Here is a 26,335-nt window from a genome sequence, read left to right on the forward strand (position 1 = left end):
CGGACAGGTTGAACGAGAAAATGCTACAGTCTGGAAGGCTGTCTTACTGGCGTTGAGGTCTAAAGGTCTTCCAGTCTCCCATTGGCAAGAGGTACTCTCTGATGCGCTCCATTCTATCCGCTCACTCCTGTGTACGGCAACCAACGCTACTCCACATGAGAGGATGTTTTCCTTCCCTAGGAAGTCTTCCTCTGGGACCTCATTACCGTCTTGGTTGACGCACTCAGGACCTGTCCTCCTGCGGCGGCATGTTAGGACCCGCAAGTCCGACCCTTTGGTTGAACAGGTCCATCTCCTCCACGCCAACCCTCAATCTGCCTATGTGGCATATCCTGACGGGCGAGAGGACACGGTCTCTATTAGAGATCTGGCGCCTGCAGGGGACTTGGAAACCCCAGTCGCTTCCACACCCCTAGTTAGGGACCCCCCGACCGTTATCTCCCCTCCTGACACGGCGCGGGCAGTATCGGGACCACCACTTAATCCTCTTACTCCCGTGTACAGCTTGCCTGAGTCCAGCAGATTGTCGCCACCTCGTGGTCCACCTGTCCGTGAGGAACTGGAGGAGTCACTGGACACCGCCTTGGAGAGAAGGTCACCACGGTTACCAGAACCGGCGTTACCGCCAGTGTTGAGGAGGTCGCAGAGACGGTGCGGTACTCCAATACGACTGAACTTGTGAATATATGAACAATTATTCTGTTTGTTTTGCCCCGCCGGCCTTTGTTTTAAAGGAGGGGTGAATGTGGTGAACCATAGTTGGTTACCACTATGAGTGCTGAGCCATGGATGGTCAGCACTATGGGTGTTTGTAGATATGTTACTGTAGTTACTGTTGGTGTTAGGGTTGGGCTGTTCTACCTGTTGATATTGTTCTGTGGTACACTCCAGTTGGCTCCGCCTACCAGGGGAAGTATAAAGGTCACTGCACTGCCTGGTGACCCTTTAGTCTGGGATTGTATTGTATATAGTGTGCTCCATTCTTGTCAGTAATAATTTCCCGGGTACAATCTAGCCTCCTGAGTGATTTAATCTCGCATCAGGCACATACATAGTCCCTACCCAGAAATCACCTCATCTACCAGTACCATGACGATCATGGCCATCAGGGCATAGAGACAACAATCGAGCGATTAAAAGAATTATGTTGATGGCCCGAACTGCACGATAATGTTGCCCATTATATCGATAATTGTTTAATTTGTGCTCAGAACAACCCCGACAGCTATGCCAGAAAAGCGGAGCTAAGACACATACGCCGAGTAGAAGGCCCCTGGACACATCTCCAAATTGATTATATCGGCCCACTGCCGCCATGTAGGAATGGATTTAAATACGTCCTGATAATAATAGACACTTTCACCAAATGGGTTGAGGCATTCCCCACTAGATCCAACACAGCTAAGGCCACCGCAAAGATATTAGCCCAGCAGGCGTTTACACGATGGGGTCTTCCCCGCAGCATAGAGTCCGACCAAGGGACACATTTCACCGGGTGGGTGATGCAGAATGTTATGGCTATGTTTGGCATCAAGCAGAAATTCCATATCGCCTACCACCCAAAATCCAGTGGAACCGTAGAGCGCATGGTAGGACTAATTTAAATGTGGATTACAGGGTCAAAGGTAGGGTTCTGAAGACTGTGGAGGAACAGGGAGATCTTGGCGTTCATGTCCACAGATCTCTAAAGGTTGCCACTCAAGTGGATAGAGCTGTGAAGAAGGCCTATAGTGTGTTAGCTTTCATTAACAGGGGGTTGGAGTTTAAGAGCCGTGGGGTTATGCTGCAACTGTACAGGACCTTGGTGAGACCACATTTGGAATATTGTGTGCAGTTCTGGTCACCTCACTATAAGAAGGATGTGGAAGTGCTGGAAAGAGTGCAGAGGAGATTTACCAGGATGCTGCCTGGTTTGGAGGGTAGGTCTTATGAGGAAAGGTTGAGGGAGCTAGGGCTGTTCTCTCTGGAGCGGAGGAGGCTGAGGGGAGACTTAATAGAGGTTTATAAAATGATGAAGGGGATAGATAGAGTGAACGTTCAAAGACTATTTCCTCGGGTGGATGGAGCTATTACAAGGGGGCATAACTATAGGGTTCGTGGTGGGAGATACAGGAAGGATATCAGAGGTAGGTTCTTTACGCAGAGAGTGGTTGGGGTGTGGAATGGACTGCCTGCAGTGATAGTGGAGTCAGACACTTTAGGAACATTTAAGCGGTTATTGGATAGGCACATGGAGCACACCAGGATGATAGGGAGTGGGATAGCTTGATCTTGGTTTCAGATAAAGCTCGGCACAACATTGTGGGCCAAAGGGCCTGTTCTGTGCTGTACTGTTCTATGTTCTATGAACCAAACGCTAAAAGGGATCATCAGAAAGACAGTGCAGCAAAATAACACAACATGGGATACAGTACTTCCCTTTGCCCTCATGATGGTACGTAACACCGTTTCCAGTTCTACTGGGTTCACCCCCCACACATTAATGACTGGCCGACCTATGAGGGGAGTTGAATATTTATTGGGGTTTGATTTAACTGAGCCTGCTATCACAGCGCTCACCCACGAGAAAGCTGTCCAGCAGCTAACCGAAAACATTAAAGCAGCCCAGTTAGCCGCAGCTGTCTGACTAGGAGTTAAAAAGAAACAGAGCAAGGCATATTTTGATAAAAGGGTACACCCGGTAGAACATACAGTTGGCCAGCAGGTGATGATTTCCTTCTACAACCCCAGTTCTTTCTTGTCCCTGAGATATGCAGGTCCGCACACCATCACCAACAAAATAAGCCCCTCAGTGTATAAAGTCCCAATCGCCAACGGGAAAACTGGTTGGTTCCACGTCAATCAACTGAAAGCTTACGGGACTCAGAATAATCACTTCCACCATCTCTCATTAGAGATAGGGGAGGATGACACGAGGTGACCAGAATGGCCCCACCCAGGAAATGTATTTCCTCGAACACCTTCTAATCCACTTTCAGGTTCAGACCAGACCCTTACCCCTACCACACTACAGCCCAGAGCCTCGTCCACACCTGAAGTGCCCCTAGGGGCACTGATCGACCTAGACATAACAGGAGACTTGCGCACACTGGAGGACTAGCACGACTTGCCAGATATCGGCCCTCGCAGCATTATGGGTTCTCCCATAAACATAAGCCTTAACATCCCCAGACCCAACAGTGAGGCCCTGACTAAATGACACCGGGTTATTTTGATGGGGACACCCGATGCTGCATCCCACACATGGATAAGGGACCAGACATGTAGATTAATTAGACTGGGACACAAGGATAAAGGACCCCTGAACCCTGATTCAAACGCAGACCCCACAGTGCAGTCCAATGAACAGACAGAGAGAGATTGAATAGGTTGGGACTTTATTCCCTGGAGCGTAGAAGATTGAGGGGAGATTTGATAGAGGTGTATAAGATTTTGATGGGAATAGATAGAGTGAATGCAAGCAGGCTTTTTCCGCTGAGGCTAGGGGGGAAAAAAAACCAGAGGGCATGGGTTAAGGGTGAAAGGAGAAAAGTTTAAAGGGAATATTAGGGGGGGCTTCTTCACGCAGAGAGTGGTGGGAGTGTGGAATGAGCTGCCGGATAAAGTGGTAAATGCTTTTAACATTTAAGAAAAACTTGGACGGGTTCATGGATGAGAGGGGTGTGGAGGGATATGGTCCAAGTGCAGGTCAGTGGGACTAGGCAAAAAATGGCTCGGCACAGACAAGAAGGGCCAAAAGGCCTGTTTCTGAGCTGTAATTTTCTATGGTTCTATGGTTCTATGGACACGGGTATGGAAACCAGGTGAGGAGATAATGATGGAGCCCCATGAGACAAATGATTCAGAAGATGAGTCTCTGTTGGGCAATTGGTTAACGAAAATGCTGAATGAAGGAATCTAAGGTGTTGCAGATGATGAAATTCAGCCTACAGTACAGACCAACGCAAGGTACAAGAATCTCTGATGGAAGCACCCACCTACAAGCAGTTGTATACTGCTGGTACGATTAACCAGGTTATTTACATAATCCGAAGCCAGCTCTTTTGCCAGTTTTCTCTAGTTAAGACAACATTAAGCCAATTATACACAACTTTGGGCAGCTATGCTAAATTTTAACATCTTTGAGGGAGCTGTGCCAAATTTTAAAATCCTCAAGGCGACTGAGCTACATTTTCAACAGGAAATGAAATAAACAAAACTCTTCCAGTGCAAAAGCCTGGTACAATATGCAGCTGCTCTGCGTTCCAAGTGACACTGAGAATTTTATTTCCAGTGTTCTAATGATAGAAGGGCCATCTCTTTACCCCTAAGGTTAAAGGGACACATTTTCAATTCTTAGAGGCACTTGTGCTAAATTTTACATGCGGCCTTCAAACTCCAACACACTTATAGAACAGACACTTCTTCAGGTCCTTACAGACCGACTCCAGTGCTGTTCGAATCCCTATAGTTAATGGTGACTGCTGCTCAACTAAAACCGGCCGCCTTGATTTTGCTGGCCAGTTAAATAAGCTCTTTTCTGACAACACCATGACTCGTCTATTCATCAAAGAACAAAGAACAAAGAACAGTACAGCACATCGATCTGAACAAAAAAATTGCTCCGTAGTGCTCCACAATTAGAATTTTTAAAAAACTACGACATGCAAGCGAAACTTGAGATACCCGGGTCCTCCTGATCACACCACTGTCAAATAAGTGTTCAAAAAAGAAAAGGGGGGGGCATGGACACTTTAAATATATGTGTATACATCAAATATTAGATGCGATAACAGCAGAAATTACATTGATCTCCTCAGGACAGTGACGGACGACGACAGAGATGCAACCTACGATCTACCTCATCGGACTTATCATCGGGATAAGCACACAGGACATTCCAAGCAAGATGAACTTGTGGTATCCAGGTTATTTATGGTTTGCCCCACCTGATGCGGGGGAATGTGAGGAGGGTGTGTTGTGGGTGCACCCCGAGAAGAGTATACTGTTTGGGTGTAACAACCAGCGGCTGGTATACAAAAAACCAAATGGCAGTTCAACTGAATGTTATCTGAGTGTCACCATAGAAGGGGGTTGGTGGGGATTTTCAAATAATGGGTGCACTGAAATTGGATGTCTGGCCAACAGCCCAGAAAAATGATTAGAGCTCGGACAGCAGTGCCCCGGGACACTCATAGAGGGGAACTTTGCATTGTATGAAATAAGAACTGGGCCAAAGCCAACCCCAGACCCATCCCACTCGATTTGTCCTGAAGCCATGCCCGGACCACAGAATGGATTGACATTAAAACACATATTCATATGTTAGGAACAAAAGAGTTGTCAGGGAAAAAGTCGGATCTCTCAGGGACAAAGGAGGGGAATTATGCTTAGAACCCAAGGGAATAGGGGAGATCCTAAATGAATACTTTGCATCGGTATTCACAAAGGAGCAGGACTTGTTGACTGGGAGTGTCTCAGAGGGAGGTGTTGACCCGTTAGAGAGAATCTCCATCACTAGGGAGGAAGTGTTAGGTTTTTTAGGTAACATTAAAACTGACAAATCCCCAGGGCCTGATGGCATCTATCCTAGACTGCTCAGGGAGACAAGAGATGTAATTGCTGGGCCTCTGACGGAAATCTTTGTCTCTTCATTGGACACAGGTGAGGTCCCTGAGGATTGGAGGATAGCAAATGTGGTACCGTTATTTAAGAAGGGTAGCAGGGATAACCTGGGAAATTATAGGTCAGTGAGCTTGACGTCCGTGGTAGGGAAGTTGTTGGAGACGATTCTTAGAGACAGGATGTAAGTGCATTTAGAACAGAACAATCTCATGAGTGACAGACAGCATGGTTTTGTAAGAGGGAGGTCATGCCTTACAAATTTGGTGGAGTTTTTTGAGGAAATGACAAAAACGGTTGACGAAGGAAGGGCCGTGGATGTCGTCTATATGGATTTCAGTAAGGCATTTGACAAAGTCCCTCATGGCAGGTTGGTTAAGAAGGTTAAGGCTCATGGGATACAAGGAGAGTGGCTAGATGGGTAGAAAACTGGCTTGGCCACAGGAGACAGAGGGTAGCAGTCGAAGGGTCTTTTTCTGGCTGGAGGTCTGTGACCAGTGGTGTTCAGCAGGGCTCTGTACTGGGACCTCTGCTATTTGTGATATATATAAATGATTTGGAAGAAGGTGTAACTGGTGTAATCAGCAAGTTTGCAGATGACACGAAGATAGCTGGACTTGCAGATAGTGATGAACATTGTCGGACAATACAGCAGGATATAGATAGGCTGGAAAATTGGGCGGAGAAATGGCAGATGGAATTTAATCCAGATAAATGCGAAGTGATGCATTTTGGAAGAACTAATGTAGGGGGGAGTTATACAATAAATGGCAGAGCCATCAAGAGTATAGAAACACAGAGGGACCTAGGTGTGCAAGTCTACAAATCCTTGAAGGTGGCAGCACAGGTGGAGAAGGTGGTGAAGAAGGCATATGGTATGCTTGCCTTTATAGGACGGGGTATAGAGTATAAAAGCTAGAGTCTGATGATGCAGCTGTATAGAACGCTGGTTAGGCCACATTTGGAGTACTGCATCCAGTTCTGGTCGCCGCACTACCAGAAGGATGTGGAGGCTTTAGAGAGAGTGCAGAGAAGGTTTACCAGGATGTTGCCTGGTATGGAGGATCTTAGCTATGAGGAGAGATTAGGTAAACTGGGCTTGTTTTCCCTGGAAAGACGGAGAATGAGGGCAGACCTAATAGAGGTGTACAAAATTATGAAGGGTATAGATAGGGTGAACAGTGGGAAGTTTTTTCCCAGGTCGGAGGTGACGATCACGAGGGGTCACGGGCTCAAGGTGAGAGGGGCGAGGTATAACTCAGATATCAGAAGGACGTTTTTTACACAGAGAGTGGTGGGGGCCTGGAATGCGCTGCCAAGTAGGGTGGTGGAGGCAGACACGCTGGCATCGTTTAAGACTTACCTGGATAGTCACATGAGCAGTCTGGGAATGGAGGGATGGTCTAGTTGGACCAATGAGCGGCACAGGCTTGGAGGGCCGAAGGGCCTGTTTCCTGTGCTGTACTGTTCTTTGTTCACACAGGGAAAACCTTGTTGGACAACATCCACCACGAATTGGTACCTGTGGTGATGGATATAGCTGGGACCCAACTGACAGAGTGGTGCTCTCCCCAGTTTAAGAGATTATACCTCCACTTAACTTGCAGACTCTTAGGACAGAAGGTAGGAATGGATGAAAGACAGGAAAGATCAAGAGGGAGTTAGTCAATGACATGGCCACAGCATACTTTTGGAGTGACAGTTGGTGTCTCAGTGAGGGAGTGCTGCTCGGGCTGCAGTGGAGAGTGACAGTTGGTGTCTCAGTGAGGGAGTGCTGCTCGGGCTGCAGTGGAGTGTGACAGTTGGTGTCTCAGTGAGGGAGTGCTGCTCGGGCTGCAGTAGAGTGTGACAGTTGGTGTCTCAGTGAGGGAGTGCTGCTCGGGCTGCAGTAGAGAGTGACAGTTGGTGTCTCAGTGAGGGAGTGCTGCTCGGGCTGCAGTGGAGAGTGACAGTTGGTGTCTCAGTGAGGGAGTGCTGCTCGGGCTGCAGTAGAGAGTGACAGTTGGGGAAGTGTGGGGAAGTTTTTTGTTTTCTTTTTTTCTTGCTGGTAATGGCTTCAGGGATGGCAGTTCAGGCAGTATGCTGCATCTCCTGTGGGATGTATGTGGTGAGGAAATCCAGTAGTGTTTCAGGAGATTTTAGTTGTAAGAAGTGCATTAGATTGCAGCTTCTGGAGGAGCGTGTAAAGGAGCTGGAGGGGGAGGTAGAGGAACTCCGCATAATTCGGGAGGCGGAGGTGGAAGTTGATAGGAGTTATAGAGAAATAGTAACTCCTAGAAATGAGGCTTGGGTCAATGCCAGGAGGAGGGGTAAGAAGCAATCGGGAAGACAATCCCCTGGGGCGGTTCCCCTCCATAATAGGTTTTCGGTGCTGGAGGCTACAGTTGAGGAGGAATCAACTGAGCATAGAGAGCAGATCTCTGGGGGTGAGCCGAGTGAGAAAGCTCAGGTGGTTAGGGGCTGTAAAAGACTGGGCCTTGTGATTGGGGACTCCACAATTAAGGAGACAGATAGGAGGGTCGGAACTAAAGGTAGGGACTCAGGGTTGGTGTGTTGCCTACCAGGGGCTGGGGTCCGGGATGTGTCTGACAGGGTATTCAGGACTCTTAGGGGGGAGGGAGATAAACCACAAGTTATTGTACATGTGGGGACACACGACATAGGGAGGATAGGGGAAGGGGATATTAGGCAGGGATTTATGGAGTTGGGGTGGAAACTAAAGGCCAAGACTGACAGAGTGGTTATCTCTGGACTCTTGCCTGTACCACGGGATAGTTTAGAGAGGAATAGGGAGAGGGAAGGTTTGAATTCATGGCTGAGGGGATGGTGCAGGAGGGAGGGGTTCAGGTACTTAAGCAATTGGGGCTCGTACTGGGGAAGGTGTGACCTCTATGAGAAGGATGGTCTACACCTTAATCAGAAGGGGACCAATATCCTGGGGGGTAAATTTGCTAAGGCCATGCAGGGAGGTTTAAACTGATTCGGGGGGGGGGAGGGATCCTGAGTAGTGGGGCTGAAAGTGAGGGATGCATGGATGGGGACTGCAATGCACGGCATTGCAGAGGTGGGGTGGAGCAGGGTTTGAAATGTGTATACTTCAATGCCAGGAGTATTCGCAATAAAGTGGGTGAACTTGCAGCGTGGATCAGTACCTGGGACTTCGATGTTGTGGCTATTTCAGAGACATGGATAGAGCAGGGGCAGAAATGGATGCTGCAGGTCCCGGGGTTCAAATGTTTTAGTCGAAGTAGGGAAGGAGGTAGAAGAGGGGGAGGGGTAGCATTATTGGTCAGAGATTGTATCACAGTGTCAGAGAGGAGGTTTGATGAGGACTTATCTGTTGAGGTAGTATGGGCGGAGATTAGAAATAGGAGAGGAGAGGTCACCCTGTTGGGAGTCTTTTATAGACCTCCTAAAAGTTCTAGAGAGGTTGAGGAAAGGATTGCGGAGTCAATCCTGCTTAGGAGTGAAAGTAATAGGGCAATTGTTATGGGGGATTTTAACTTGACTAATATTGACTGGAATTGTTATAGCTCTAGCTCGTTAGAGGGGTCAGTTTTTGTTCAAAGCGTGCAGGAAGGTTTTTTGACTCAGTATGTAGACAGGCCAACTAGAGGTGAGGCTATATTGGATCTGGTGCTGGGAAATGAGCCAGACCAGGTGCTAGACTTGGAAGTTGGTGTGCATTTTGGTGATAGTGACCACAATTCGGTTACGTTCACCTTAGTGATGGAAAGGGATAGGCATGAACCTCGGGCCAATGGTTTTAGCTGGGGGAAGGGTAATTATGAGGCTATTAGGAGAGAATTAGGAAACATAGGTTGGACTAGGAGATTACAGGGACTGGGAACGTCCGACATGTGGAGTTTTTTCAAGGAGCAGCTACTGCGAGTCTGTGATAGGTATGTCCCTGTCAGGCAAGGAGGAATTGGTAGGGCTAGGGAACCGTGGTGCACCAAAAAAGTTTCTTTGTTGGTTAAAAAGAAAAAGGAGGCTTATGTTCGGATGAGACGTGAGCACTCGGGTAGTGCACTAGAAAGCTTTAGATTGGCTAAGAGGGAGTTGAAGAGCGAGCTTAGAAGGGCTAAAAGGGGACATGAGAAGACTTTGGCGGATAGGGTTAAAGAGAATCCTAAGGCGTTCTATAGGTATGTCAAGAACAGAAGGTTGGTTAGGGCAAGTTTAGGGCCAGTTATAGATGGCAGAGGGAAGTTATGTGTGGAACCGGAGGAGATTGGTGAAGCATTGAACCAATATTTCTCTTCGGTGTTCACGCAAGGGGACATGAATATAGCTGAGGAGGACACTGGGTTGCAAGGGAGTAGAATAGACAGTATTACAGTTGATAAGGAGGATGTGCAGGATATTCTGGAGGGTCTGAAAATAGATAAATCCCCTGGTCCGGATGGGATTTATCCAAGGATTCTCTGGGAGGCAAGAGAAGTGATTGCAGAGCCTCTGGCTCTGATCTTCAGGTCGTCGTTGGCCTCTGGTATAGTACCAGAAGATTGGAGGTTAGCGAATGTTGTCCCATTGTTTAAGAAGGGGAACAGAGACTTCCCCGGGAATTATAGACCGGTGAGTCTCACTTCTGTTGTCGGCAAGATGTTGGAAAAAATTATAAGGGATAGGATTTATAGTTATTTGGAGAGTAATGAATTGATAGGTGATAGTCAGCATGGTTTTGTGGCAGGTAGGTCGTGCCTTACTAACCTTATTGAGTTTTTTGAGAAAGTGACCAAGGAGGTGGATGGGGGCAAGGCAGTGGACGTGGTATATATGGATTTTAGTAAGGCGTTTGATAAGGTTCACCATGGTAGGCTTCTGCAGAAAATGCAGATGTATGGGATTGGGGGTGATCTAGGAAATTGGATCAGGAATTGGCTAGCGGATAGGAAACAGAGGGTGGTGGTTGATAGTAAATATTCATCATGGAGTGCGGTTACAAGTGGTGTACCTCAGGGATCTGTTTTGGGGCCACTGCTGTTTGTAATATTTATTAATGATCTGGATGAGGGTATAGTTGGGTGGATTAGCAAATTTGCTGATGACACCAAAGTCGGTGGTGTGGTAGACAGTGAGGAAGGGTGTCGTAGTTTGCAGGAAGACTTAGACAGGTTGCAAAGTTGGGCCGAGAGGTGGCGGATGGAGTTTAATGCGGAGAAGTGTGAGGTAATTCACTTTGGTAGGAATAACAGATGTGTTGAGTATAGGGCTAACGGGAGGACTTTGAATAGTGTGGAGGAGCAGAGGGATCTAGGTGTATGTGTGCATAGATCCCTGAAAGTTGGGAATCAAGTAGATAAGGTTGTTAAGAAGGCATGTGGTGTCTTGGCGTTTATTGGTAGGGGGATTGAATTTAGGAGTCGTAGTGTTATGTTGCAACTGTACACAACTCTGGTGCGGCCGCACTTGGAGTACTGTGTGCAGTTCTGGTCCCCACATTACAGGAAGGATGTGGAGGCTTTGGAGAGGGTGCAGAGGAGGTTTACCAGGATGTTGCCTGGTATGGAGGGGAGATCCTATGAGGAGAGGCTGAAGGATTTGGGATTGTTTTCGCTGGAAAGGCGGCGGCTAAGAGGGGATCTTATTGAAACATATAAGATGATTAGAGGTTTAGATAGGGTGGATAGTGATAGCCTTTTTCCTCTGATGGAGAAATCCAGCACGAGGGGGCATGGCTTTAAATTGAGGGGGGGTAGTTATAGAACCGATGTCAGGGGTAGGTTCTTTACCCAGAGGGTGGTGAGGGATTGGAATGCCCTGCCAGCATCAGTAGTAAATGCGCCTAGTTTGGGGGCGTTTAAGAGATCCGTAGATAGGTTCATGGACGAAAAGAAATTGGTTTAGGTTGGAGGGTCACAGTTTTTTTTTTTTTTTTTAACTGGTCGGTGCAACATCGTGGGCCGAAGGGCCTGTTCTGCGCTGTAATCTTCTATGTTCTATGTTCTATGTTCTATTTACATCCTTCCTGTAACTAGGTGACCAAAACTGTACACAATACTCCAAATTCGGCCTCACCAATGCCTTATATAACCTTACCATAACACTCCAACTTTTATACTCGATACTCCGATTTATAAAGGCCAATGTACCAAAGGCACTCTTTACGACCCTATCCGCCTGTGACGTCACTTTTAGGGAATTCTGTACCTGTATTCCCAGTAGTAGTACCTGTATTCCCATATGTAGTGCATATGGACAGTGGATGACAGAACAGCGAAGGGAAAACCTAGAGCAGGTACACAGTGGACAGGTTCCGTCTTCGAATAGTGATGAACAGATGGAACACCTATTTACGGGTAAGAAACACCCCAAGCTATCTGGCTGCCAGATGTGACAGTTGACCAAAGTCTGGTTCAATGACGACTGCAAAGGGACTCCAGGGAAAGCCCTGGGAATGATATTAGGGCTCCTCATAATCACTGACGACCGGGTCGGATTGAGGGTCTTTGAAGTGGAGAATATAGGGACTATCCATGAGGATATCTGGATAGGGCACGACGGCACTTTACCATACACATTGGAGAAAGAAGGGAAGCTCATCGGCACTACTCTGGACAGATGTCAGCAAACTGACGAAATAATCGCATGCCCGTACCCAGTTTATTTAAATGAGCATGCACTGTGTGGCTTCAGAACAAACACTCGCCTAAATTGCTCAGTAGAAGCTCGTAGCCTGGACACAGACATAACTTGGGTAGCTTACAAGGGAGCAGGGAGGTACTGTCTCACCACCTCCCTGAAACAATATCAGAATGTCGCGACACATTGTAACATTACTAACACTACATTCTGCATCAAACCAGACACACCAGTCAGGGTGGGCCTCATTCAACTAATAGACATTCATAAGAGGGAGAGGGTAGATTTGAACGCCACTGACGAACTCCGATAGACTCTCGGGGAGTACCATGAGAAATATGACACAAGCCTAAAACTCCTGCCAGAGGAATTGAACCTGATTCGGGCAAATTTGGCTACAGCCCACAGAACCTTCACCAAAGTAGTACAGCAGACCCAAGAGGTGAAAAGGAGGATTAAAGAAATTAAAGTCACCTCTTGGTGGGATGACCTTTGGAACTGGGGCTGAAACATCCAAATCCATCCATTTAATCGCATAATGTCACACCTGGCAGTAGTACTGATTTTGTTCACCCTGGTATACCTAATCATCCTCACAGTCCAATTCAGCCGATGGAAAAAGAGGATCGCCCGGAGGCAGAACGTAGGGTCGCCCTTGAACCATGGTCCCCTCTAATTCAGTAGAGCAGTAGAGCCTGCCATTTTGCGATTTGTGCTAATGAGCCGTTGGAAATCCTACGACCAAAATGTGCCTCAGATCTGCGAATACTTTATTCTAATGTTTGCTTGAGTGTTCGTTTATAATTAGTTTATTATAATAATGGTGTTTGGAATATCTGATTGTCTGTATTTGTGGATAATTAGCTTATTGTAATAATGGTGTTTCGAATATGTGGTTGTTTTTATTTGTAGAGTGTTGTTGTCTGTAGCTTCTGGAATATGTTGAACGAATGTATTATTACTGTGCATGCCAATGCCTGGGCCTTACTTGACTGTTGAGTGACTGGGGAATTCCTGACAGATACTGGTCCTGAGTTTGTGATCCATCACGCTTCGTGTTCAGGATCAAAGGGGGGACTGTGGCCAAACGGGCAATCTAAAATGGTGTTTGTAAAGCACCCTGGGACAATTGGGCAAGAACTAAAACGACAGGCTGCAGCCTAAAAGACAGGGATAAACAGGCTGCAACCCAGACGAGTGAATATGGGTCATCTCCAGGACAAAAGAGACTTTCTGGTCAAACAGGGTTGTTTACCAGACATAGAGGTGCTGTAACCCTTTATTTGGGAGGGAGGTGAGTATTCTATGTGCCCCCTGCACCTGCAGACATGGCCGTTGGGGACACACCCAGAGATCGGTGTGGCAGCACCCGATTGGACTTTATCAATCAGGGTGATCAAGTCCTGATCGATTGATTGGCAATGGCCAAAAGGAGCGCGAAACCCAACGGGGTATAAAGGGTGCTGCACAACCAAGAATCTCTCTCTCTCTCTGACCCCACGAACGAGCTACAACAACGGTGACCATTGCCAGCGACGACCAGAACTAGGAGAACCACCACACCCGAGAAGGAAGGAAGACAGACATGGGGAGAAAGTGCAAACTTTCTCTCAACTTACCAAAAGAAAAAAATCATGTTCTCAATATACTCTGACACCTTGTTATCTTTCTGAACAGGCATGCCAGAGTGCCAGACCAGACCAAAGGACCAGATTTCGCAGAGGACGACCGAGACCAGTGCACAGATAAAGGCCAATATCTGCTTGGGTACTTGCCAGTCACGCAAAGTTATGTCAAGGTCTTGTTTTGGACTTGAACTCTAGTATTTTCTGTAAGATAACTTATTGTTCATTGGGTGGGTGATTATTGATTGTGAGTCTTAAATAAATATTGGTTGTGCGAACAGGACGTCTACTCGCAGTTATTTGTCCACCGTATAAGGAGTAAAACAGACTGTGCGGCAGGCGCAACACAAAGAACAAAGAACAAAGAAAGGTGCAGCACAGGAACAGGCCCTTTGGCCCTCCAGGCCTGCGCCGATCATGATGCCTGCCTAAACTAAAACCGTATGCATTTATGGAGTCCGTATCCTTCCATTCCCATCCTATTCATGTATTCGTCTAGATGCCCCTTAAATGCCGCTATTGTACCTGCTCCCACCATTGCTTCAGGCAGCGTGTTCCAGCCATTCACCACTCTCTGTGTAAAAAACTTGCCTTGCACATCTCCTCTGAACGTTTCCTCACGCACTTTAAACCCCTAGTACTTGACTTTTCTATCTAGGAAAGAGCATCTGACTACTCTGTCCATGCCACTCATAATCTTGTAGATCTTGTTGATACTCCAGAAATTACCTGGTTAAGTATTGCAGAAGAGGCCGACATTTCTAACACTGTGGCCAATGCATACTCAGAGGGCCCGAACAGCACAAATCAGTGGTTTATGCAACATGTGTAATTACAACGCATGTGCATAGGTCAGGACATCCATAGTGTCCTGTTCATCAAATATGAACATCTTGGTCGATACAGTGGCGCAGTGGTTAGCACTGCTGCCTCACAGTGCCAGGGACCAAGATTCAATTCCAGCCTCAGGTTGGAGTTTGCACTTTCTCCCCATGTCTGTTAGGTTTCCTCCGGGTGCTCCGGTTCCCTCCCACTGTCCAAAGATGTGCCAGTTAAGTTGATTAGCCATGCTAAATTAACCCTAATATCAGGGGGATTAGCAGGGTAAATGAGATTACGGGAATAGGATCTGGGTGGGATTGTGGTCGGTGCAGACTTGATGGGCTGAATGGCCTCCTTCTGTAATGTGGGGATTCTATGATCTCAATATTCACTGCTTTGATATCTTATTTAATTTTCTCTCCCAACATATTCCTAATGCCTTCTGGTAAGTATTTCTCCCAACTTACCAAAAGGAAAAAATCATGTTCTCAATATACTCTGACACCTTCTTATCTTTCTGAACAGGCATTTCAGAACTAAAACATGTTTGCCCAATTGGTGGATTTCTCAGCTCTCTCCTATTTTGTGTCAATTTTAATACATCTACACTGTTCTCTCTCATTAACACAATCTGTACACCTCGAAGAGGATGTTAGTCTTACAATATTTAAAAATACGAATAATGGAATACTGTGTCCAGTTCTGGTTACCCTATTATAGAAAGGATATTATTAAACTAGAAAGAGTGCAGAAAAGATTTATTAGGATGCGACCTGGACTTGATGGTTTGAGTTATAAGGAGACGCTGGATAGACTGGGACTTTTTTCTCTGGAGCGTAGGAGGCTGAGTTGTGATCTTATAGAGGTCTATAAAATAATGAGGGGCACAGATCAGCTAGACAGTCAATATCTTTTCCCAAAGGTAGGGGAGTCTAAAACGAGATGGCAGAGGTTTAAGGTGAGAGGAGAGAGATACAAAAGTATCCAGAGGGGCAATTTTTTTCACACAGAGGGTGGTGAGTGTCTGGAACAAGCTGCCAGATGTAGTAGTAGAGGCAGGTACAATTTTGTCTTTTAAAAAGCATTTAGATAGTTACATGGGTACGATGGATATAGAGGGATATGGGCCAAATGTGGGCAATTGGGATTATCTTAGGGGTTTTAAAAAAAGGGCAGCATGGACAAGTTGGGCCGAAGGGCCTGTTTCCATGCTGTAAACCTCTATGACTCTGTGACCCTATGACTCTAATTCAATTAATGCCAATACACAGCGAGTATTGGGAGTGTGGCAGGATTCTATGTGGGTTTGTGAACTTGTTCCAGAACCTGGGACATTGTCATGTTCCATTTGACTTAGTTTTCTGCTAAGGATCCACAGGACTAACAATTGTGAGGAATTATGCTAGAGGATGCAGGCAATAGGTGAAGAAGAAGATGCAGGCATAGCAGACTGGCACTGTTCTCATCAAAATCTCAGTAACAAATTAAACTCCACATTTCAAAACTGAAACCATGAAGACATACTTACCGTTAGTTCTTGTTCCAGACCCCCAATGTACGACTTATTGCCACTTTCATGGAGGATCCCAAATCTGACATACACCCTGCCCTCCACAGCCTCACCATATGTATGCCTTTGAAAACAATAGTCAAGATTCATAAATATTTTGTCAGAACCAGCTGGAAGAATAGATGTGTGTTTTTGAAGGCTCGGTATTTGTTAACTCACCTATTGTGAGTTAAGGCGTGTGGGGGTGGGGTATGGGTCATGGGGCGCAGTGGTAGCGCCCCTACCACTAGACCAGAAACTCCATGTTCAGGTCCCAAACCAAGACTTGTTGGCCATGGAAAGAGCGTTGAATGCTTTTCAACGGGCTGATCAGCAGCTCAAAAATCCTCCCCCAGTATTCCCCAAAGGGTAGAATAAAAAGTATGGATGTGAAGATACACTAAAAAAGTAAACACATGAGCATCAGAGATTTGAATGAGCTCAGTTTTATGCAAGAACCTTAGGCAATGATCAAGATTTCAATCGTATGGGACCTGAGACAGGGCAATGTTGAGCAATATTACAGAGGTAGAGCTCTTTGTTACAGTATCAATAAAAGGCTACAAGATTATCTTAGAAGTACAGTGTATTATCAATTTCGCAAAAATAACTGACTTCACGTCAAACACTTCCAAGGAGATGGATGTAGTTGTTAGAAAGAGAATTGGAACAGTGATGGAAATGATTCTCAAACTTCATGAATCTGCCACAACCATTTTTTGTGGCCTTCAATCAGTTTGTATCTTTCAATCAGGCCTGATGACTGCTTCTGGTTGTCAGAAATAAAATTCCCTATTCATTACCTGAAGATGCAGAACTTTAGCAATTGAGGCAATACATTGAATGTGTTCAAGGAGTTAGATATAGCTCTTTTTGCTAAAGGGATCAAAAAATATGGGGGAAAGCGAGTGCAGGCAAGTGATTTGAATTATCTGCCATGATCAGAATGAGTGGCAGAATTGGCTTGAAGAGCTTACTGGCCAATTCCTGCCTCTATTTCCATGTTTCTATGTTTACCGGGATACGGAAAAGTCTTGATCAGTGGTGGCCTGACTGTTAAACAATGTCATAGGAGTCCTCTTGATGAATGCTGTCCCTTTTAAATAATGCAGACATTTTGGGATTGTCAGTGCCATTATTTCAGTCAGGAAAGGGCGGCATGGTAGCACAGTGGTTAGCCCTGCTGCTTCACAGCTCCAGGGACCTGGGTTCGATTCCTGGCTTGGGTCACTGTCTGTGTGGAGTTTGCACATTCTCCTCGTGTCTGCGTGGGTTTCCTCCGGGTGCTCCGGTTTCCTCCCACAGTCCAAAGATGTGCGGGTTAGGTTGATTGACCATGCTAAAATTGCCCCTTAGTGTCCTGGGATGCGTAGGTTAGAGGGATTAGCGGATGGGATATGGGGGTAGGGCCTGGGTGGGATTGTGGTCGGTGCAGACTCGATGGGCCGAATGGCCTCTTTCTGTACTGTAGGGTTTCTATGATTTCTATGATGATTTCTATGAAAGTATAAGTGCTGCAACGCTGTTTGACGACTCAGTTACTCTACTTACTTGGCCACAATTTTAAACTTGAATTCATCTTTCGTCACGAGGTAAAACAATTCATCCGCTTGTACCTTGACATCAAACCTGGGGAGAACTTGAACAACACATTCTGTATCATGTAATGCACCATCATGCAAAATACTGACTGCTTGTATATAGGCAAAACAGCTCATTCACTTGTCCCAAACTTCAACCTAGGAGTGATAAATGAGCAGTGGTCTCAGTTGAATGCATTGCCATACACATTTCATCTGCTCCATAATAACAGCTCCCAGGATGCAAATTTTCATTCATATTCCCAGAACTGAGATTCATAGACCTATGCCTAAGATATTTAATTCATAGAATCCCAACAGTGCAGAATGAGGCCATTGATTATGCACTGACTCTCTGACAGAGCCTATTGTATGCATGCGCTTGTACATGCACTTCTGTATTTGCAAATGTGCATATGGATGTGCATCTCATGCTGACTCAGTCCCACCCCCTGCTGACTCAGTCCCACCCCCTGCTGACTCAGTCCCACCCCCTGCTGACCCAGCCCCGCCCCCTGCTGACTCAGTCCCACCCCCTGCTGACCCGCCCCCGCCCCTTGTAGGTATGTACACATTTCTAGCATGTATCTCAAATTGACCCCCATATGTACAGTATGTCTGTCCAGAAGTAAGGCTATTTATTGGCAACACACTAGATGTGCTGGTCAAATGTAATGGAGAAGTTTGGCAGTAGAATAACTACAAAGAATTTGAACCATGCAATTATTGTCATTACTGACAATAATTGTATTGCGCTGTAATGTTCTATGTTCTATTACTAATAATTAAGGTCATGATGAAAGATTCACAATGGGGTTAATCTTCAGTGAACTTTTACAACTGCCATGGAATTGACAGTTCCAAGGGTGGAAGTGTCAATTACAAGGGGACACAGGTTCAGGGTGAGAGGGGAAAATTTAAGGGAGATGTGCGGAGGAAGTTCTTCACGCAGAGAGTACTGGGTGCCTGGAATGTACTGCCAGAGGGTGTGGTGGAAGCAGGCACATCAGTAACATTTGAGAGACGTCTGGATGGGAGGAATGAATAGGGAGGAAACAGAGGGAAATGGACCAAGTAAGAGCAGAAGAATTATTTTTAGTTCGGGCATCATTATCGGCACAGGGCCAAAGGGCCTGTTCCTGTGCTGTACTTTCTTTGCTCTTTGTTCTTTGTAAAAATACTTACCTTTTTGTTTTTATCAGTTTTGTTTCTGACTATTTTACGCTGAACAAATATTTGCCACTGAGATTGATTGTTATTTTCACAATTTGTTTTGACTTTTTTCACCAACACAATTATGGGAAAGGTAGAGATTTGACAGTGGTGAATAGAATTTTGGAAGATTGAATTTGGAGAGATAGAATTCATATGGAAGAAATCTGGAAGAGTGTGTATTTCTGGGGATACATTTTGGGAGATTACATTTGAGGAGGATAATGAAGTATTGTGAGAATAATCTTCAACGAGAGAGGATTTGGGTGGAATATAATTCAAAATATAGGAAATTTGATGAAATAGAATTTTATTTGATCTTCATTCTTTCATGGGATGTTGGTCTTCTGAACAGCATTTGTTGCTTACCCCAATTTGCACTTCAACTCAAGTGTTTGCTGAGTTTTTGGCGTCAGCTATTAAAAATCTATCACATTGCTGCAGGTTGGGAATCAAAATATGCTCCAGTCTGTAAGGACGGCAACCCTAGTCAACCATTATTTTGATTGCACAATCACTGACAGATTAGATGGCCAGCATTATCGTAAAAGTATGTTTTCGATTTTAGGTACTTTGAATTTCAGATTCCACAACCTGTATGGAATCTGAATCTTGCTCCCAAGGTATTTTCCTTGAGCACTGAATTACGTGTCTTGTACACCACACCCTTCCCTCATTAAACAGATGGAATTTGAGTGAGAGGTATATTGGGCAATGGAAATTTGGGCACTTTAATTCACTTTCAGGTGAAAGAGAATTTAGTCGGAGAATTGACATGTTGTACATGATATGGATAACTGTTTCAAATATAGACTTCACTTTTCAAGCTATTTTATTGAGGTTTTTAAAAATGGAAACATGGACCGACAGACAACCTGACAGGTTTGTTCAAAACTTGTCAGAATCTAAAGAGCTAGCTTTAGATTCAAAGACTCAAAGAACTAAGAAAAGTACAGCACAGGAACAGGCCCTTTGGCCCTCCAAGCTTGGGCCAATCATGATGTCCTAACTGAACTAAAAAAAACCTTCTGGCCTTACTCAGTCCGTATCCCCCTATTCCCCGCCATTCATATCAGAACATAAGAACACAAGAACTAGGAGCAGGAGTAGACCATTTGGCCCCTCGAGCCTGCTCCGCCATTCAATAAGATCATGGCTGATCTTTTCGTGGACCGAGCTCCACTTACCAGAACCCTTAATTCCTTTACTGTTCAGAAATTTATCTATTGTTGCCTTAAAAACATTCAACAAGGTAGCCTCAATTCACATGTACCCATCCAGATGCCTCTTAAATAATGTGCCTGCTTCAACCACCTCTGGCAGCACGTTCCACACACCCACCACTCTTTGTGTAAAAAACCTCCCCCGCACATCTCCCTTAAACTTTTCCCTCTCATCCTGAACCTGTGATCCCTTAGAACATAGAACATAGAACATAGGAAAACTACAGCACAAACAGGCCCTTCGGCCCACAAGTTGCGCCGAACATGTCCCTACCTACTAGGCTTACCTATAACCCTCTATCTTACTAACTTCCATGAACTTATCCAAAAGTCTCTTAAAAGACCCTAGCACAGTGGTTAGCACTGCTGCTTCACAGCTCCAGGGACCTGGGTTCGATTCCTGGCTTGGGTCACTGTCTATGTGGAGTTTGCACATTCTCCTCGTGTCTGCGTGGGTTTCCTCCGGGTGCTCCGGCTTCCTCCCACAGTCCAAAGATGTGCGGGTTAGGTTGATTGGCTATGCTAAAATTTCCCCTTAGTGTCCTGGGATGCATGGACTAGCGGGTAAAATATGTAGGGATATGGGGGTGGGATTGTGGTCGATGCAGACTCGATGGGCCGAATGGCCTCTTTCTGTACTGTAGGGTTTCTATGATTTCTATGAATCCGCCTCCACCACCACTACCGGCAGCTGATTCCAGGCACCCACCACCCTCTGAGTGAAAAACTTACCCCTAACATCTCCTCTGTACCTACTCCCCAGCACCCTAAACCTGTGACCTCTTTTGGCAACCATTTCAGCCCTGGGTAAAAGCCTCTGAGAATCCACTCTATCAATACCCCTCAACATCTTATACACCTCTATCAGGTCACCTCTCATCCTTCGCCTTTCCAAGGAGAAAAGACCAAGCTCTCTCAACCTATCCTCATAAGGCATGCCACCTAATCAGGCAACATCCTTGTAAATCTCCTCTGCACCCTTTCTATGGCTTCCACATCCTTTCTGTAATGAGGCGACCAGAACTGGGCACAGTACTCCAGGGGGGTTCTGACCAGGGTCCTATACAGCTGCAGCATTATCTCCCGATTTCTAAACTCAATTCTTCTATTGATGAAGGCCAGTATTCCATACGTCTTCTTAACCACTGCCTCCACCTGCGACGCTGCTTTGAGCGTCCTATGAACCTGGACCCCAAGATTCTTCTGATCTTCCACACTGCCAAGCGTCTCACCCTTAATATTATATTCTTTCATCCTATTCGACCTGCCAAAATCAACCACCACACACTTATCTATGTTGAAGTCCATCTGCCACTTCTCCGCCCAGTCTTGCATCTTATCTATGTCTCGTTGCAACTGTTGACATCCCTCTACACTATCCATAACCCCACCAACCTTTGTGTCATCAGCAAACTTGCCAACCCATCCTTCCACTTCCTCATCCAGGTCATTTATAAAAATCACAAAGAGCAAGGGTCCCAGAACAGATCCCTGGGGCACTCCACTGGTGACCGACCTCCATGCTGAAAAAGACCCATCTACAACCACTCTTTGCCTTCTGTGGGCAAGCCAGTCCTGAATCCACAAAGCAATGTCCCTTTGTATCCCATGCCCCTTCACTTTCTCAATGAGCCTTGCATGGACCACCTTATCAAACGCCTTGCTGAAATCCAAATAAACTACATCTACCACTCTTCCCTCATCTATGTGTCTAGTTACATCTTCAAAAAATTCAATTAGGCTTGTAAGGCATGATCTGCCTTGGACAAAGCCGTGCTGGCTACTTCTGATCATCCTATTCCTCTCCAGATGTTCATAAATCCTGCCTCTCAGGATCTTCTCCATCAACTTACCAACCACTGAGGTTAGACTCACTGGTTTATAATTTCCCGGGCTATCTCTTCTCCCTTTCTTGAATAACGGAACCACATCTGCAATCCTCCAATCCTCTGGAACCTCCCCCGTCTCCATTGATGATGCAAAGATCATCGCCAGAGGCTCAGCAATCTCTTCCCTCGCCTCGCACAGTAACCTGGGGTACATCCCATCCGGTCCCGGCGATTTATCTAACTTGATGCTTTTCAAAAGCTGCAACACATCCTCTTTCCTAATGTCCACATGCTCAATCTTCTCAGTCCACTGCAAGTCTGCACTGCAACTACCAAGATCCTTTTCCACTGTGAATGCTGAAGCAAAGTATTCATTGAGTACCTCTGCCATTTCTACCGGTTCTATACAGACTTTCCCACTGTTACATTTGATAGGTCCTACTCCTTCACATCTTATCCTCTTGCTCTTAACACATCCTCTTGTAATTGACACTTCCATCCTGGGAAAAAGCCTCTGACTATCCACCCTGAATATGCCTCACATAATTTCATAGACCTCTATCAGGTCTCCCCTCAACCTCCGTGTAAAAACAATCCTAGTTTATTCAATTTCTCCTCATAGCCAACCCACTGGAGACCAGGCAACATCCTGCAGAACCTTCCTTGCACTCGCTTCAAAACTTCCACATCCTTCTGATTGTGTGGTGACCAGAACTGATGCAATACTCAAATGCGGCCTAACCAAGGTTTTATATAGCTCACCCAAGGATGCCCATTTAAATGTTCTGAAACGCTTTGGCTTCTAAGGGAATAAAAGAGAGGTGGAGATTCAATTTAAGATCAGCAACGTCTTTCCTTGCTTGAAATAATGTCTTCATGAAAATTAGCATTGTACTCATGCCTGTGTTTTTGAATTGTCTCAAGAGGCTGCAAAAAGCTATCTTGGGTGACAGAGTGTAGAATATCCTGAGGGACTAATAACTCTGAGAGATAACATCGGAGAGGGTCTGTGTCCAAGGGAGAGCAAAGGTAAGGACGTTAAGAAATCAATTGTTGTTCTGTCCATCGAGTCCAGGCAACCTGCAAGTGTCAGCACTGCAAAATTGAAGAGGAAAAGTGAATACTCTCTCTCCCTAAAACCAGCGACTCAGTTCATCTACAAAGGGAAACTGATGAATATTCAACTATAGAAGCCATTGCATCTGTTAAAAAGAGCCTCAGGATTCAACTTATTCCCTTCAGAAACAAAGAATTCAAGCAAAAGAGGCTGATTTGAAATCTCATATTTAAGTATATTTTTTTCTCTTTTCTGCATTGTAATCATTGCAATTTTATTTCAGTTATTTTAGCTAAAAATGTTGATCACTTTTACTTAAGTTTCTTTACACACTGTTCTGGATGAAACTAAACTTTACCCTGTTTGAGCCTACAGATTTTCCACCTTTAATTTTTAAATCCAATCATTTGTAAAGGAAAATGTGGTGAGAAGTATGTAAATTCTTCTGTTTTGGTTCCAAAAGAGACCATTCAGTTCATCGTATCCGCGCGAGCAAGAAAAAGAAAAAATGAAAGCAGCCATTCATTTTAATCCCACTTTCCAACACCTGGTCTGTAGCCTTGTAGGTTACAGCCCGTCAAATGCAGATGCAGGTACCTCATAAATGAGTTGAGCAAGTCAGTCTCACACATCAACTTAGGAAGTGCATTCCAGATGCCCACCACCCTCTAGATGAAATAATTATCCTCCACTGCACTCTAATCCTTCTACGAATCACCTTTAATCAATGCCCCCGGTAATTGACCTCACAGCAAGGGGGAATCATGACTCCACTATCTTTTCTAGGTTCCTCAAAATTTTGGACACCTCAGTTAGGTCACCCCATACCTCCTCTACCCTAAGGAAAATAAGCTATTCTCCTCATGGCTGCAATTTTCATGCCCTGGCAACATTATTGCAATTCTCCTCTACATTTTCTCCAGAACAATAATGTCCTTTCTGTAATTTGGTGACCAGGGCTGCACGCACAATTCCATCTGTGCCCTAAGCAGCATTTTATAAGTTCCTTCATTATAGCCCCACTTTTGTATCCAATACCTCACCCAATAAAGGACAGCATTCCACTTGCTTTCTTGATCACCGTGTCCACCTGTCCTGCCACCAACAGGCAATTCTGGATTTGGTGATGTGTAATAAGGCAGACTTGATTAGGGAATTTAAGGTAAAGGATCCCTACAAGAGCAATGACAACAATATGATAGAATTTACCCTGCAGTTTGAGAGGGAGAAGCTGGAATCAGATGTAACGGAATTACAATTAAATAAAGGTAACAACAAAGACATAAGGGAGGAGCTGGCCAGAGTTGATTGGAAATGGAGCCTAGCAGGGAAGATAGTGGAACAGCAATGGCAGGAGTTTTTCGGGGTTATTCGGGAGGCACAACAGAAATTCATCCCAAGGAGGAGGAAACATGCAAAGGGAAGGATGAGGCATCCATGGCTGATGAGGGAAGTCAAGGACAGCACAAAAGCAAAAGACAAAGCATACAAATGGCGAGGATTAATGGGAAGCCAGAGGATTGGGAAGCCTTTAAAAGTGAGCAGAGGACAACTAAAAAAGCAGTTAGAGGGGAGAAGATGAAATATGAGTGTAAGCAAGCGAGTAATATAAAAGAAGATAGAAAGAGTTGTTTTCAATATATAAAAGGTAAAAGAGAGGCAAAAATAGACATTGGACAACTCGAAAATGAGGCTGGAGAAGTAATAATAGGAAACAAAGAAATGGCAGAGGAATTGAATAGTTACTTTGCATCAGTCTTCATGGTGGAAGACACCAGTGGAATGCCAGAGCGCCAGGAAAATCAAGGGGCACAGGTGAATGTAGTGGCCATCACTAAGGAGAATGTTCAAGGGAAACTGAAAGGTCTGAAGGTGGATAAATCACCTGGACCAGATGGACCACACCCCAGGATTCTAAAAGAGATAGCTGAGGAAATTGTGGCGGCATTGGTGGTGATCTTTCAGGAATCACTGGAGGCAGGGAGGTTCCCAGAGGACTGGAAAGTAACTAATGCAACAACACTGTTTAAGAAGGGAGGGAGGCAGCAAACAGGAAATATAGGCCAGTTAGCCTGACTTCGGTCATTGGCAAGATTTTAGAGTCCGTTATTAAAGATGAGATCGTAGAGTACTTGGAAGTGCATGATAAAATAGGACTGAGTCAGCACAGCTTCTTCAAAGGGAGGTCATGTCTGACAAATCTGTTAGAGTTCTTTGAGGAGGTAACAAAGAAGTTAGATAAAAGAGAACCCGTGGACGTGATTTATTTAGATTTCCAGAAGGCCTTTGACAAGGTGCCGCATCGGAGACTGTTAAATAAGTTAAGAGCCAATGGTGTTAAGGGTAAGATCCTGGCATGGATAGAGGATTAGCTGACTGGCAGAGGGCAGAGAGTGGGGATAAAGGGGTGGCAGCCGGTGGCTCGTGGTGTGCTTCAGGGGTTGGTGCTGGGACCACAACTTTTCACAATATACATTAACGATTTGGAAGAAGGAACTGAAGGCACTGTTGCTAAATTTGCAGTTGAAGGTCGGCACAACATCGTGGGCCGAAGGGCCTGTTCTGTGCTGTACTGTTCTATGTTCTATGATACAGAGATATGTAGAGGGACAGGTATAATTTAGGAAGCAGGGAGGTTGCAGAAGGACTTGGACAGGCTAGGAGATTGGGCAAAGAAGTGGCAGATGGAATACAATGTGGAAAAGTGTGAGGTGATGCACTTTGGAAGGAATGAAGGCATAGGCTATTTTCTAAATGGGAAAATGCTTAGGAAATCAGAAGCACAAAGGGACTTGGGAGTCTTGTTCAAGATTCGCTAAGGTTAACATGGAAGTTCAGTCGGCAATTAGGAAGGCAAATTGCAATATTAGCATTCATGTCGACAAGGCTAGAATACAAAAGCAGGGATGTACTTCTGAGGCTGTATAAGGCTCTAGTCAGACACCATTTGGAGTATTGTGAGTAGTGTTGGGCCCCGTGTCTAAGGAAGGATGTGCTGGCCTTGGAAAGGGTCCAGTGGAGGTCCACAAGAATGATCCGTGGAATGAAAAGTTTGTCGTATGAGGAACGGTTGAGGACTGTGGGTCTGTACTCGTTGAGGTTTAGAAGGATATAGGGGGATCGTATTGAAACTTGCAGGATACTGCGAGGCTGGAAAGAGTGGATGTGGAGAGGATGTTTCCATTAGTAGGAAAAGCTAGAACCAGACGGCACAACCTCAGGCTAAAGGGACAATCCTTTAAAATATAAATG

The 26,335-nt window shown here is 45.4% G+C and overlaps 1 protein-coding gene across 4 annotated transcripts in view; it reads right to left on the reverse strand.

Annotated features, from left to right (window-relative positions):
- The window catches only part of LOC144497122 (complement C4-like), a 469,428-nt gene that overhangs the window by 307,838 nt on the left and 135,255 nt on the right, over positions 1 to 26,335 (reverse strand). For all 4 annotated transcript variants that reach the window (XM_078217916.1, XM_078217917.1, XM_078217918.1 and 1 more), the window contains exons 7-8: positions 17,734 to 17,821; positions 16,162 to 16,267 (exon numbers count right to left, since the gene is read on the reverse strand). In XM_078217916.1, coding sequence (XP_078074042.1) covers positions 16,162 to 16,267; positions 17,734 to 17,821 — 194 coding nt within the window. The remainder of the gene's footprint in view (positions 1 to 16,161; positions 16,268 to 17,733; positions 17,822 to 26,335) is intronic.

The sequence above is a fragment of the Mustelus asterias genome, chromosome 8 (assembly GCF_964213995.1).
Source record: "Mustelus asterias chromosome 8, sMusAst1.hap1.1, whole genome shotgun sequence".
In the NCBI taxonomy this organism is placed as follows: Eukaryota; Metazoa; Chordata; class Chondrichthyes; order Carcharhiniformes; family Triakidae; genus Mustelus; species Mustelus asterias.